At 41.5% G+C, this 14,169-nt stretch overlaps 1 protein-coding gene and 1 pseudogene across 1 annotated transcript; both read right to left on the bottom strand.

Annotated features, from left to right (window-relative positions):
• Window positions 1-4,279: 4,279 nt before the first annotated feature.
• LOC134176096 (NHL repeat-containing protein 2-like) lies at window positions 4,280-8,170 on the bottom strand (annotated as a pseudogene).
• A 2,236-nt stretch (window positions 8,171-10,406) lies between these two features.
• LOC134198539 (uncharacterized) lies at window positions 10,407-11,720 on the bottom strand. The gene is made up of 2 exons (XM_062667988.1): window positions 11,558-11,720; window positions 10,407-11,513 (listed from the first exon to the last, which is right to left on the bottom strand). Exons 1-2 carry the CDS (start codon window positions 11,718-11,720, stop codon window positions 10,597-10,599), a joined length of 1,080 nt encoding a protein of 359 aa, XP_062523972.1. The 3' UTR covers window positions 10,407-10,596.
• Window positions 11,721-14,169: the final 2,449 nt, after the last annotated feature.

Genomic DNA, 14,169 nt, shown 5'->3' with positions numbered 1-14,169 from the left:
TATCTGGAGAAACATGATGAATGCAAACACCTATTTGAAGGACATTCTGTTAGTACTATAGTTTCGTTGCATCAACGATGCAGGCCACGTCAAGAAAATCTCTCTAAATGATTGTGGTAGACTTCAACGTAGAGTATCTCTTGGCAACCATAGTCAATGTCATTCAAATAGCAATAAAGAAAATTGATGCATGTGATAGAAATACTATGCAAGAGAAAGAGACGGGCCGAACCAAGAGCCTAGGTCCTTAATTCATCTCTAAGCCCAGAGGAAGACAAACCATGGTCAGAAAAAACACATTCAAAGGAAAAATATAACGCAAACCCTAGCCTGCAGGCTAGAAACGGTAGAGGGCTGACATTACTACGTATATCTACAGTTCCATTTGAGAAAAAGATACCGGCAGATCGTCATGAGGCAGGCAACGGTATCTGGTTGGACCGCATTCTGGGCGTGTCTTGCACACTCCTCCATGGGACGGTCAAACGAGCGTCCTCTCATACGGAGCTCTCATACAGTGACTCTCTCATGCGGTGCCTCTCATGCGGTGGCTCACTTTTGAAAGGTCGCTGTTTAGAGCTCCGCAGGGCCGTCCGTCTGCCGCAACCAACCTGAATGCAAGATCACAACTTCACATTTCTATTAGATTTACTTAGAGACGGTAAACTTGAGGGCGCAATTGCAACACTCTAGACAATGCCTACAATCATGTCTTTGCAGTTAATCCTGCAAACTAGATGTGTCCTAGAGTGTCAAACTCGCAATTACTTTATGATTATATTCAAACTCTCCCAACTACCAAATTTTCCTATTACAAAGAGAAAATGAAGAGAACAACAATCTTTTAAGAAATGTATCAACGCGTAAACAAAACATAACGTGAAAAATGGTTTAGAAGCTGACAGCAGCACAAGAGTTATAAAACTGGAAAGACATTACGGGATCTAAGGAATATTGTTGGCTCCAACTTGAACTGGCAGTTAGCGTTTATGGTATAAGAGAACCCATCAGAAGTAGCATCCAAATTTTATATAGAAATGTTCAATGTAAGGTAGTATAGTCCAGTGCTTTCCATCTAATAATTGAGTGCTTCCCTTTGATGCATGGCTGCGACCTTGCAAACCAGACAGCAAACACATTACCTAACTAGAAACCTTCACATACTGCAATTATATATAGACCGTTAGAGTTGTAAGTGGATAAGTTGCCATATGTAAACATTAAACTCTAAAGCAAGGAAACAGACCAATTATAAGAACAAGCTGCTGTACTCACAGCTGTTCAAACCGATTACCCACACTTTGAGTCATTCCATGGTGTTTCACCTTCAACTTAGAATGTTAGAGCAAAATATGATTGATATCCACAATGTGTGGAGAATTTTAGTTGCTTTCAATCAATCTTTTCCTAAGCCATTCAAGTCAAAAATTGCCACTAAGACATACTTGCCATAATTATCATTGGACTCCTATTACAATATACGATAATGTGGATCATATTATAGTTATTCATGACCAGTTTGTGGCAGAGTCAAAAACATAACTTTGGGGACGTACAGTTACGTCAAGCAGATTAATTGGCGGAGACACTGTTTTTCATTAGCTTGCATGGTAGCGCACGCTAGTCATGCTCTGTCACGTGCCGTGATACCCCCTTTAGCGCGTGATAGGTCCTAACAATTTAAAAATTATTGCTACGCACCAGTTTAGGGTATGCATGCATATGGCTAACTAGAAGTGAAACCCGTAACTTCGAGAAATTAGAGAGTTCACTTGCCTTTTTGTCGTATGATTTCTAATAGCTTACGTAATTACGTAATTGTCTGCGTCTCGATTTTTCTTGTCTTGGAAATAGAGAATCCCTTTATCTAGCTGGGACAGTTTGTATTTCTAGCGGACACCGCTCTTCTCGCTTTCCGAGGGACCTAGATCATCAACATTGTTAGGAGAATCGGCAATCGCACGAACGTAGAGACGGCGCGTGACAGATTTGACAGCGTAGCGACAGATTTCCTAGCAAATCTGACTGAACGAGCCAGATATCCTAAGAAAATGTGTCTAGTATATCTAGAACCTGTTACTTAGAGAAACGTTCGGAAGCACGAACACAGGGACGAGCGCACGGACGCACGCACGCAAGCAAACTCACATGCTCTAGCTATAACTAGTACAGTACAACAAGCTAAGTACAAACGTCTAATAACACTTTACACGCTTGCTGTTGGTTTGATTGCTTTGTGTTTACGCCAACTGACATAGTTTGGAGACTCACGTCTGATTTCCTGGGCTTTGGCGACGGCACACGATGTCAAAATGTATTTTGCTTGAATATGAGAAAAAGATACCGGCGGATCGCCATATAGCAAGCAGTGGTACCTGGTGGGAAATGCAGTTCCATCTATCTGTGCACCGGGCCTCGGTGCATGTCCGTGAGCGGAAAGACGCCTGAAGTCGCGCAAGCGCGAGGTCGGACGGCGGACGTACCCCGGACGTGCTCGAGACGCGGGCAGCATACAGAGGGAACCCTGCACCCCAGTTGCATTGGCACCAACCTCATATTTGTATTACGATTTGCTTGAGACTTTATTTAAAAGTACCACATGAACAAAGTGTACAATCACACAGGTCATTGCAAGTAATCCTGCAAACTCTTAGATGCATGTGTTATTAAGCGCCTAACTCATATTGCTTCTATGATTATTCAAATTCTTTCAACTACCAAATCTTCCTCTATTATAAAAACCCGAAAGAACAGCAATCATATTATATAATAACTTGTAATCAACGCGCAAACAAAAGATAATGTGTTGCTGACAGAAAATGGTTTAGATAGCTGATGACAGAGCCAAAGAACTAGAAAGGCACTACAGCATATGAAAAATTGTTGGCTCTAATCGTTCTACCTCAACTGGCAGTTATTGTTTATGGTATCAGCAGTAGCATCCAAATTTCATACAAAAATCTTCAATGTCATGTACAGATGAATACTTGCCATGCTTTGCAAACCAAATCAGAGAAAAAGATCAAGAGATATTAGATCTAGCACATGGCTACACTCCCAATCTGTATTTGCAAAAAACTAACTTTAATTGGTACATTGAGTAGTGCCCTTATCGAAAGCATGCGAATAGTAAACCTATTGTCATTTATAAATATTTATAATAAAGCTCAAATATTCTTATTGTGGCATTATAAATATTAATAAATAAAATTTATGAAACTTTTAATTCATACCAACCGTCTCAGTTCGCAAAGTATCCTGCTTCCGTCTGAGTAACCTACCTACATATGAATCACAATGATGCACATAATTTATCTCTCGAACAAAGATAAAAGAAGTCTTTACAAATAATGCTAATCTAGCAACCCGCGTGTGTACGATTCCATGTTGTAAAGTGAAAGCTTGGTGGTGATGCACTCGCAGAGTAAAAAAGGCATAATGAAACACAAATCTGTAGACACACATCCACACAGACAAATAATCAGATATACTACAGTGCACGCTCGCTGAAGGTTAAAATCAAAGATACTGGCAAATTGTCACGAGGCAGGCCAGTTCTATTAACCATTTACTGATGCTTACAGCATTCATACAGTGTATGAATACCATTAGGAGTGCCAAATGTTTCACCAAGGTGCCAAAGAGGATCGACAATGAGCCAACTATGCAAACATTTGTATTACTTTTACTTGAGGATGCAACTACCACATTTACTGGTACACACTTTAAAAAAAATTCTATCATTATACTAACAGTAGTTACTTAATTAACCACTGCAAGACTATCAGAGGTGCAGTAAAATGTCAATTTTGTAATGTTAAGATTATTTCAAACTCTCCTATTAACCAAAACTTCCTATCACAAAACCATGCATGTCAGAGAACAAACTGTGACCCAAAGTTACATCAAAAGATAATGTGTTGTTGGAAATATATAGTTTAGGACAGTCCATCTGACAAGTGCACTATTTACGGATGAAGCTGCCCTTTTTGTCACCATTTCAGAAAGAAAATAAACCAGAAGTGAAAATCGCGTTAGGGACAACATACAAAGTACTGTAGTTCCTGTAGAAACAATAATGTGTACTTACAATGATCAACTCAAAATTGACAACAAATGGGACTTTGACACCTACAGGGTCTTCGTTGCATTATGGTGGCATATGATTTATGAGAAGGTGGTGAACCCAGAAGCATTGTAACAGATACAAATACAATAACATAATACAAAGAAGGCACCACTATTTGGCAAAAGATATTAACACAGGCATGCAATCGAATATTTCATGTTCATTTAATGAATATATTTCTAGGCAATTCTAAAAACAAAGTCAGTTAAGTTCATTATCTATACCAATTACCTTTCTCTACTGAAAGCTCATTCTTACACTTTACATTCAATAGTCATCATATAATCATCATGCAAAACTGCCGATATCTCACTGCTTTCCAAAACATTGACTGGAACCTGAAACTTTGCACCCTGTACACGACACACGCCTGACTCCTCACAGAAATATACCACACCTTCAACCTAACATGAACATATGATGAAATAATTGAACTAATTCATTAATTCTAAAATAGATTTTACCTCAAATGATGATTCAGTTAGATGGACTGCTGAAGTGCAAGAAAGAGAGATACAAACATCTTGGATAGAACTAATTGAACCAGATTTGTAACCCAATACCTTGATGGGGTATCCTAGAAATAGCAATGTACAATCATGACTGAATGCATAAGACAAGAAATGCCATTGAAATTTCAAACAAGACCAATACAAGTACTTCATAATTGGTGTGTTTATAAAATAAGCATTCATTACAAATTGGTGTAAAACAAATACTACCTAGTGATTGCAATAATAACAAAATTCGTTAAATACTGATTTGTCTCAAGGTTTGAAAAACCAATGCATGTAACGTAAACTTACCTTTTGCATGTATAATCAGAAAAGCACTTGACAATGCAGTTAACTTACTTGAAATAGACCTGAACTGAAGTTTTATGTAATTTTAATTAATATTAATAGTTGAATGTGGATAAATAATGTAAGCAATTGTTTAGTGATCGGATTGTTTGTATCAAAAACTAGAGTTTACATCAAATATGACTGAGATAAGCAAGTGCTCACATTTAAAGACGTGCGTGCACGCACACACACACACACACACACACACACACACACACACACACGCACGCACACACCATCAAGTAAGTACGTACAACACAACTACTACTCTCAATATATTTCCAAACATTACCTTCTGCAATAACAATTTTCCAACGACTCATAGCTCCCTGTGTGACATGACAGCCTGCTGGGAGCTCAACGTGCAACCGAATGTTCCTTGTAATCCCATCTCTCATACACAATGGAGGCAGTTGAGTGACAGCAGTTCCTCTAGGCGCAACACGTTTCTCTGACTTGCTTAACTTCAGACTCTACAACAGCAGCTTCTCTGACAACCAACTGACATCAAACAGCCAGTTAGTACAACGTCTAATACCACACAATACATATGACAAACCTGAGACACAAGTTTCGATTCTAGGTCTACAATCTTAATACAACGATTGTTGGTGTCAGGCACATAGAGCTTGCTCCTGTTGTGTGACACACATAAACCTCCCAGTTCAGAAAACTGTGCACTACCATACGAGCCAACAGCTGCACCTGCCGCTCCATTTCCACATGGTGACACACTCACGAGTCAAAGGATTAGCACGTTTAATCTAAAATGTCAACAATTAGTTTACAAATCTAGAAAGAGAAACATGAGCAACTTTGTGATTATAGAAGTCAGCGACATATAGATGATTGTCTTTGCTGTTATATGAGACTCCAATAGAATGCTGCAACTTGGCATCTGCACCTTTGCCAACAACATCACCGAAAGCAAACAAATTCTACACAAACCAATAAGATTTGTTAGTGAATGGGTGCATTCATGCTTGTGTGTGTGTGTGTGTGTGTGTGTGTGTGTGTGTGTGTGTGTGTGTGCATGTGCATGAGTGTGTGTGACAACGAAATTGTAGATGCTACAACATTCCATAGGATCCAATGCTACACCCACAACAGCTTTCGTTGCTCCATCCTGAAGACTCACAGACCTGATGCTACTGCTCTCACTGACAGACACATACAAACAACAGTGGCCATCTTGACAAGCCACCGTAAGACCCGATGGCTGAGTAAATGCAGCTTTATGAGGACATGAGTTGTTGTAACTCTCTTAGACTCTACTGCCCACAAACCGAACACACGTGCCAGCCAAATACAAGCTAAGCAGTGCAACAATACAAGGTTTGTGTAACAAGCTGTATGTGATATGTGACAATGATGACATACATATGTGAAAATAACGATAAAATATGAAAATGCATGTGCTGTCAACAGCAAGAACCTATTCATTGCTTAACGAAATGTCACTGCAAATGCACATGCTAATGAGTATCACATTTTCTGGTAATTGATGATAGACCATCCATCATTGAATTCAATTATATTTTCATTGTAGTCATGCTGTAAACGCAGTAAACCACATGCCAAGTGAATTTTCAGTACTTAAAAATTCACTAAATAACAAATCAATACCACTTGAAGCCTACACAATGCGGTTACATAGCAGATTGATATAACAAGGGTACTCCCCTTCTTTGACTCGAAATTTTCAGGTTCTTGCAACAGTTACCCACTCAACAATTCACAAATTAAATGTTATTTATTGTACCCTCACCTCTAGGTCTCAATCCTAATTTGAAAGCGAGCACTGCAGAACGTCATACATACATTACATGTTCACTCTATGTCGCTAAAACAGTCACTATAACTAACTTTTGAGACAAAACAAAGGAGTGATTGAGACATTTCCTGGAAAGGCTCCCTCCTTATGCCACATTGTCCATATTACAAACAGGTGACCTGATTAGGTGTCAAGTAAACGGAGATGCCAAAATAGAAAGAGTCCGAACAAGTGCGAGTTTGAGTGCACTTCATAGACCATGTCGTCATAGTCAACTTTAACTTAAATAGTATATTGTTTTGCTTACAAGTCCACAAATTCCGTAAGTTGCAACAAACATTTGCATATGTTACAACTACCCGTCAATAAATTCATTTTGTACAAAACATTTTATGCAAATTAGATTACTAAGATACTGTTAAACATTTAGGCTTTAATATTGCAGTCACAACACTGCATGCATTCGCTTGTCTGATTTACTAACCTACGTGTTAGCCAAGAACCATCCTGAAGAAAATATGTCCAAACTTGCAATTGCAATGAAAAGAGCATCGCTGCGTTCTCCCGTACTCCCTGAAATAAGCAACAAACAACTTCATGCCGCAGTTTATCAACACTAATTAATTAATTAAATAATTTATGTATTTATTAATATATTTGCATCACACAGATAGTTCTGGTGCAAACAACATACACCTATGAACATCTACACACAAACACACACAGACACACACACACACACACACACACACACACACACACACACACACACACACACACACACACAAACAACTTTACAGAAAGACAAATGCACGGCAGGTGTGATAGTTGAAAGCATGATATCCTGTTGATATTGTACATTTATTATCCTCACATTTCTAAGCAAACTGCTGTTCGATGTTACTTGACTGACGAGTCATAGTAAGTCAACAGATCTGCCAGCCCACATGCATTTCATTCCACGACTGCATAAGTACATTCCAATGCAAACGTCCCAAAGAGAACTGATAGCTTGTTGGACACCAATCTTTCCACCCTGATGATCACTACCTTGTTGTCTGTACCAACTAACGTTGTACCTTTTGAGTTTTCAAATCAACCTTCACACAAACATCACAAACGGTCACGCCAATATAACCACATCAACGCTTCTACCTTTTGAATGGCATGATTATCAGTATCAGCTACATACAACATATCATCGCACCACACTAATCTTTGAAGTGCATGGAAACGTGTCGAGTTGTAGTCTCCATCTTGAAATCCACGACTCAGCCCACCGATCACATCAATATTATAACCAGCCAATCTATCCAGATGTCCAGTATCAGACACAAGCAGTCGATCACCAACCTCGTCTACACATAGTTTTCCTGGAAATTTCAACGGTGATGTTAGAATTTGAGCTCTAGCTAGTGACATAGTAACAGCCGACTTATCGAGTAACCATACACGTTCATAGTCTACTTCAGAGCTGCTCAGACAAACGTGAGCATGTTGTCACAATGACCTCCTCTGACAAACTGATGGAGAACTCGACGATCAGGAGAAACAACCAACATCATCGGCCATAAGATCCAACTAAGTGCACACGTATATATTTTGGTACTGTACGCACCCAACTTTGTTTCCACAGTTCACGTCTGTTACGTCTAATGTTATCTCATCACTCAAAATAGCGGGACAGAGTCATGACAGAGACTGCGGAGGCTGTTTGCCACTGCAAAGTTGGGTCTTACTCTTCAAGCCAGTCTCTATCTGCCTTCGTCATTCCCAGGATTGTCAATTAGATTCATTTCGCTCTACGCGCTTTCAAGGGCTCGAAAAGCAAAATTTTTGGTCACTGTAGACTCACAATATATTAGCATACGCAAAGGCATCAAAACTGAATCCAAATTTACCCTGGTAAGAGATGAAGTCACTAGAGTGCCAATCCCGGAGATACCACCTCTAGTACCTAGTACAGACACTCCACTACCAACAGATGATGCGCCTAGACTCGAGCCAGTCTCTCCCCGCCTTCGTCATTCCCCGGATTGTCAATCCTGGCAAATGACTCGTGCAAAGTGGACAATGATCACGTGGTATGTAGCCTGTAGGGATATCGCCATCGGTATCACTCTTCATGTTCTCGCACAAATCTTAACTCACAGCGTCTAGCTAATTCATGGGTAAACGATTGGCATCTCTTATTTTGGTTTTTGTAATCTATTACAGCTGTCAAGAGAATTTGAGTCTAATCAAACAGCTGGTTATTCACGCTACCCCACATAGTTAATAAAATTTTCACGTTTGTAGTTAGCGCTTTGAAGCTTGGTTTAGAGCTTCATCGATTATTAGAAGGTACGTCAGAAAGTAGTGTCACCCTCAAGTCTAAGTTTCCATCACTAACCATACATAAATAGATTAAATGGACAGTTCAAACCGTGTCCCTCACAACAAATCTGGGGACACGGTGTACGAGTTATTGTACGTACAAAGTGTATTATACCTAAGGTTTGGCTTTCCTCATGGTGATTTGCCAAATCTATGTATTTTCTTGTTTTTTGTTTATGCGCTAGATCACATGCGGTCGATAGTGGACAGCCATCCGCACAGCACGGCCGCCGATGTGCCAGTTGGAACTGAATGCAGTCGCTCCAGACCCGCGCGAACACCGAAAAGAACCGACAAGAGGAATGAGTCAGATACGTGCCTTTTTAGATCACAATATGATCTGCCGCTCTAGATGCAGTTACATGCTGTACAGCCCTGTTTTGTTCACGGGTAAGGTAATCCGGGGTAACTCCGACCACACTTTGACAGTTTCCCGGCTGTAGCCACGAAGAACTAGGCTCTGGATGTGAAACACTGTTATCGTGAAGAGCTACTTCTACTTATTGTTTTCTTGCGTTGCAATGGACTTACAGCTGCTAGTTACTATACAGTAGACTCGGGAAGTTACTCGCATGCATATCTCCAAGGGCGGGGCAACTCCGATCACTCCTCTGCGCGTCATTTCTGCTGCTGCAAGGTACGCGTTGGTTACATGATTATGATTTAATAGTTATTCTGAACACTCTTAATCAGAAACTGAGCTAGTAGCTATGTGCAGGGTAACGTGTGGACGTGCTACGTACAGTGCATCTACTCGCGCTAGCCTTACTCTGATTGATTCTGATATATGTACATTTAGCTGCATTTGGAGCATGTCCAAGGGTCCTCGTCTTCTGGAAGCTCTGAAAGCCCAGCACAATCGTAGTGATACCACCGCCAACAGTGTTCACAACCCACCCAATCTTCTTGCCTCTCATTGCTGTCGTTGTCGAACAATCCTCCGCATCCCTGGCACTTGTTTTCATCTCTTTCTTCTGTTACTGCAGTTTTTCGTTTGCCTTGGCGTGCAGGTTGCTTTCCTTTTTTTGCTTTTGCCAGTCTCTGCTGTTTTCTTTCATCTTGTGCTTTTATTCTAGAGTAGGCCTCATGACTTGTTATGACTTCTCCATAGTATGCCAAGTCTACACGAGCAGATGGCTTTGGCCGTGGTGGTGGAATAGGCGTTCTTGTTTTCTGGAACAACTTGGAGAAGTGGTGTCTAAGCTGAAGTTTGATTGCAGGAGTGGTAGCTGCTGTCGGAGAACGAGGGCTCTTGCACGGTGTTCTGTAGTAACATCATCTGCTGGACTAATTTTTGCTTGAGGAATGGCTGCAGCTGATGGCTTTGGATATAAACCAGCTCCTCGAAATGCACCTTGAAATTGGTGTGGTTTCATGGATGTGTCTGTCAGCTGTTTTAGTAATTTGGGAAAAATTGTTTTATGGACACCTTGTCCCCTTGTTCTTCGTTTGTAGTCGGTCAGAATTTTCTGTCAATTTTTCTTCATGGGAGCAAACACGCCTATATCCAGAGGTTGTAATGCGTGCGTGGTATTTGGAGGCAGGGTTACGAGAATGATGTTGTATTTTCTTGCCACATTGATGACATCCAAGTTGATGTGTGAATAGTGTCCATCGAAAAACAAGATCACGCTGGGGCTAGTATCATCTGTGAAGTCTGAGTCATCACTACTGTCACTGACAAGACTTGGTTCTGTTGTCGTCAGTGTAGTAGATGGCTCTTCATTTTCTGCAATCAGTTTCATCTTCTTGAGCACTGGTATGAAGCCTTTTACAAACCAGCTGTAAAAGTTTTGTTTTTCCATCCACCCGCTGGCTGATACTCCATACATTGCTTCAGTAGGGCCACTAAGGGTCCAGGTATGATACATGTGCTGAGCTTTATATAGAACATAGGGAGGGATTTTGTCTCCATTGGCATTTCCACCCCAATGGACAGTAATGTATTCACGTCCACTCCCTGCCATGGTCTCATATACAGACTTAGCTCCTCTCCTAGCTAGGACCATTCTAGATGAGGAGGCTGTAGCAAAAGCGGTTTCATCACAGTTCCAAATTCTTTTGGACAGCTCTTTCTTACTCAGTTTAAACAACCCAGCCTTCTTGTAGATCTTCTTGACAAATTCTATCCAACCCTCACTTCTGTCTTTGGTCAATGCCTTAGCACGTTTCTTTGACAGATGTTGTGGTTTCCTTTGACTCAGTGCACTCTTCCATCGCTTAAAGAAGCCAACAAACCAGTCAGGACCAGGTAAATCATCAGGAAAAGGATTTTCTCTAGCATTTGCTCTAAGGTAATCTGAGATGACGTTGCTGAGACTTGATCTATCAAGGGGAAACCCCATCTCTTGCAGCACACAATGCAACATTGCACTATTTCTCTCTCTTCCTGGTAAGTCAAGACTGTTGGCCGTCCACCATATCGCGTTTTACTGACTCCCTTGTGATGATCGCGAAGGGTTGAGTAGGGAATGCCGTACACAGCTGCCGTCTTCCTTATGCTGTCCTGGTTTTCAGCAAGATCTTGCAGTGCCTTTCTCAGGGCTTCGTCAGAGAACTTGTTCTTAATTCCTTTAGGTTGATAATGTCGTACCATTATTGCAAAGTAAACGAATAAAGCAGATCAGAACGCGCGCGAAGTAAGTCTACGACTGTGACAATGTGCAGGGGCGTACGCAGAGGGGGTTCGAGGGGGTTCGGACGAACCCCCTCTAGGCGCTAGGTAATGGCGGAATTCGAATTAGGCAATGCCGCATGAGCGCAACTACACAGCACCATTACATATGGGGACAGCAGAAGACACAACGAGACTCCCGATTTTGGATACATTGAAATTATCTGTAAAAAATAATATAAATCTATAAAGTAGTACTGTTACGAACCCCCTCTAGAGAAATCCTGCGTACGCCCCTGATGTGATCGAATTTTGGACTCTAAAAGAAGGGCAACGGTGCGTTTTGTCTGCATCAACGTATTTAGTGGTAGAGTGGGTTGCACAAAATAGCATTTAGTCTTTTGGATTGTCTCTAACAAGAAAGTTTTTGGACCGCAAGTTCCGCTACCTAAGTCGTTCTCACAACAAACAAGCCGTTTGAGACACAACGGCAAGGACTTAGTGGTTATGTCACTGCCTGCTAAAACCACGAAGGGTCGTCTACTTACGTGCTGTAATGGGAAAGGCGTACGGTTTTCTCATCAACAACGCTGAACGGTTTACTGTCACGTGATCGGAGTTACCCCGTATTACATTACTGTTTCGTTGACGGCCCCTATTTTGTTCATATTTGCTCCTATTTTTTCACCGGGTACTATTTTGTTTACGCGTTCTGATCGAACCCGTTGTAGCAGCTCCTATTTTATTTACAGCCCTAATTTTGTTCACGAACATTTCTTCCTCTCTATCTATTCGCGTTTCGTGTCACAAATTTCTTTCTCCTAGCAAATGTGCTCTAGACACGGCAAACTACATAAAAGTAGAGAAAAGTAACCTTGTTCTGGGCAGCAAGTTGCTTATCCTGTCGATTTTCAAGCGAAAAAATAGTACACATGAACAAAATAGGGGTTTCTGTAGCAGTCCCTATTTTCTTCACAGCCCCTATTTTGTACACAGCCCCTACTTTTTCACAGCCCTATTTTGTTCACAGCCCCTCTTTTGTACACATTCTATTTTCTTCATAGCCCCTATTTGCTTCACATCCCTATTTTGTTCACAGCCCAGCTAGCCCCTATTTTCTTCATGTGGTAACGCTGAAGTGTATTCTATTGTACCGCCTAAGACTGCGCATGCGCATCTACCACCCACTCTACAACATCTTTCCCTTAAAATTCAACACAACTCAACACATTGTCTTGTAACTACAAGTATCATACCCAAACAGCCAAAAAATTACATAAAGAGCAACTGTATCCAACGACCTACAGGTCCAGTCTATCTGATTGTTTTCTTTCTCTCTTGGATCAACGTAAGATTAATTAAGTCTTCTACTCGTGTGGTCGGAAGTCTATCAGTGGTGTTGCCTGGGCAAAGGCTCTGAATGGAAGAGATCTGAGCAACAGAATCAGTGGAAGGCTGTTCCATGCTGACCACTGAAAGCTGATTGTCAAGAACAGGAGATTCGTCAGTGCTGACGGCTGGCGGTTGAGTACCATGATAATTGTCAATCTCATGTAAGGTTTCTCCAGACAAAACAGCCCTGGAAGGTGATTGTATGCAGTGACTTAGATCGTCGTTAGCTTCTGGTACCATTTGACGGGCCATACCAAAATGGTCAGTAGATGAAGGTGGGTCTACACGCGCCCTTAGCTGATCAATGTGGCGTTTCCATGTAATACCCCATTGAGGCAGGCAAACACGGTACGTGAGAAGGCCTAAAACCTGTGTAACGATACCCGAGCTCTACTTGGCTCTTGAGTTGGGTAATCGTGTACCAAGACTGTATCTCCCAATGAGAATGAGCGTAACGGGGTACGCTTGTCATGGAAAAATTTCTGAGCATCCTACCGTTGGGAAACCGTTTCAGCTGGAGAAGGATGCAGGAGAGTAAATCGTGTGCGAAGAGTGCGGCGCATGAGGAGCTCGCATGGTTGTTGTCCCGTTGTTTTAGGGTGTGCGGAGTTGTCCTGTAATGTGAAAGCCATGCTGCCAGCTTGTGCTGTAAGGGTCGTACGGCTGATTTTTATTCCGCTCCTAAGAGATCGCACTGTCCGTTCCGTCAAACCATTGGTAGCTCGATGAAAAGATGGGCTCCGAATATGCCGTACGTATCCTATTTTGTTTCATAAATGTTGCGAATTCCTCAGACGAGAAAGGTGGCCCGTTGTCTGAAACCAGCTCTGCTGGCAAGCCATGTGTGGCAAATATTTTGCGCAATGCCTGAATGGTGGACCGCGCCGTTGCGGAGTGAGACATGTGAATTGCTTCCATTCACTTAGAGTGAGCATGTACCAGAATCAGAAAATCGGCACCATCTAATTTAGCAAAGTCAATGTGGATCCGGTTCCAGGGATTGTTGGACCAGGACCAGCCATGTAATGTAGCCCTGGTT

Source organism: Corticium candelabrum, chromosome 1, assembly GCF_963422355.1.
Source record: "Corticium candelabrum chromosome 1, ooCorCand1.1, whole genome shotgun sequence".
Taxonomy (NCBI): domain Eukaryota; kingdom Metazoa; phylum Porifera; class Homoscleromorpha; order Homosclerophorida; family Plakinidae; genus Corticium; species Corticium candelabrum.
Note: the sequence above shows the minus strand (reverse complement) of the source record. Positions and strands in the feature narration are given on the sequence as shown.

Bases quoted from the DNA above. Each gene is read 5' to 3' on its own strand.
- LOC134198539 (XM_062667988.1), bottom strand. From the start codon at position 11,720: ATGGTACGACATTATCAACCTAAAGGAATTAAGAACAAGTTCTCTGAC. The intron at 11,514-11,557 runs GTAAAACGCGAT...TTGACTTACCAG, and splicing joins CGATCATCACAAGGGAGTCA to GAAGAGAGAGAAATAGTGCA.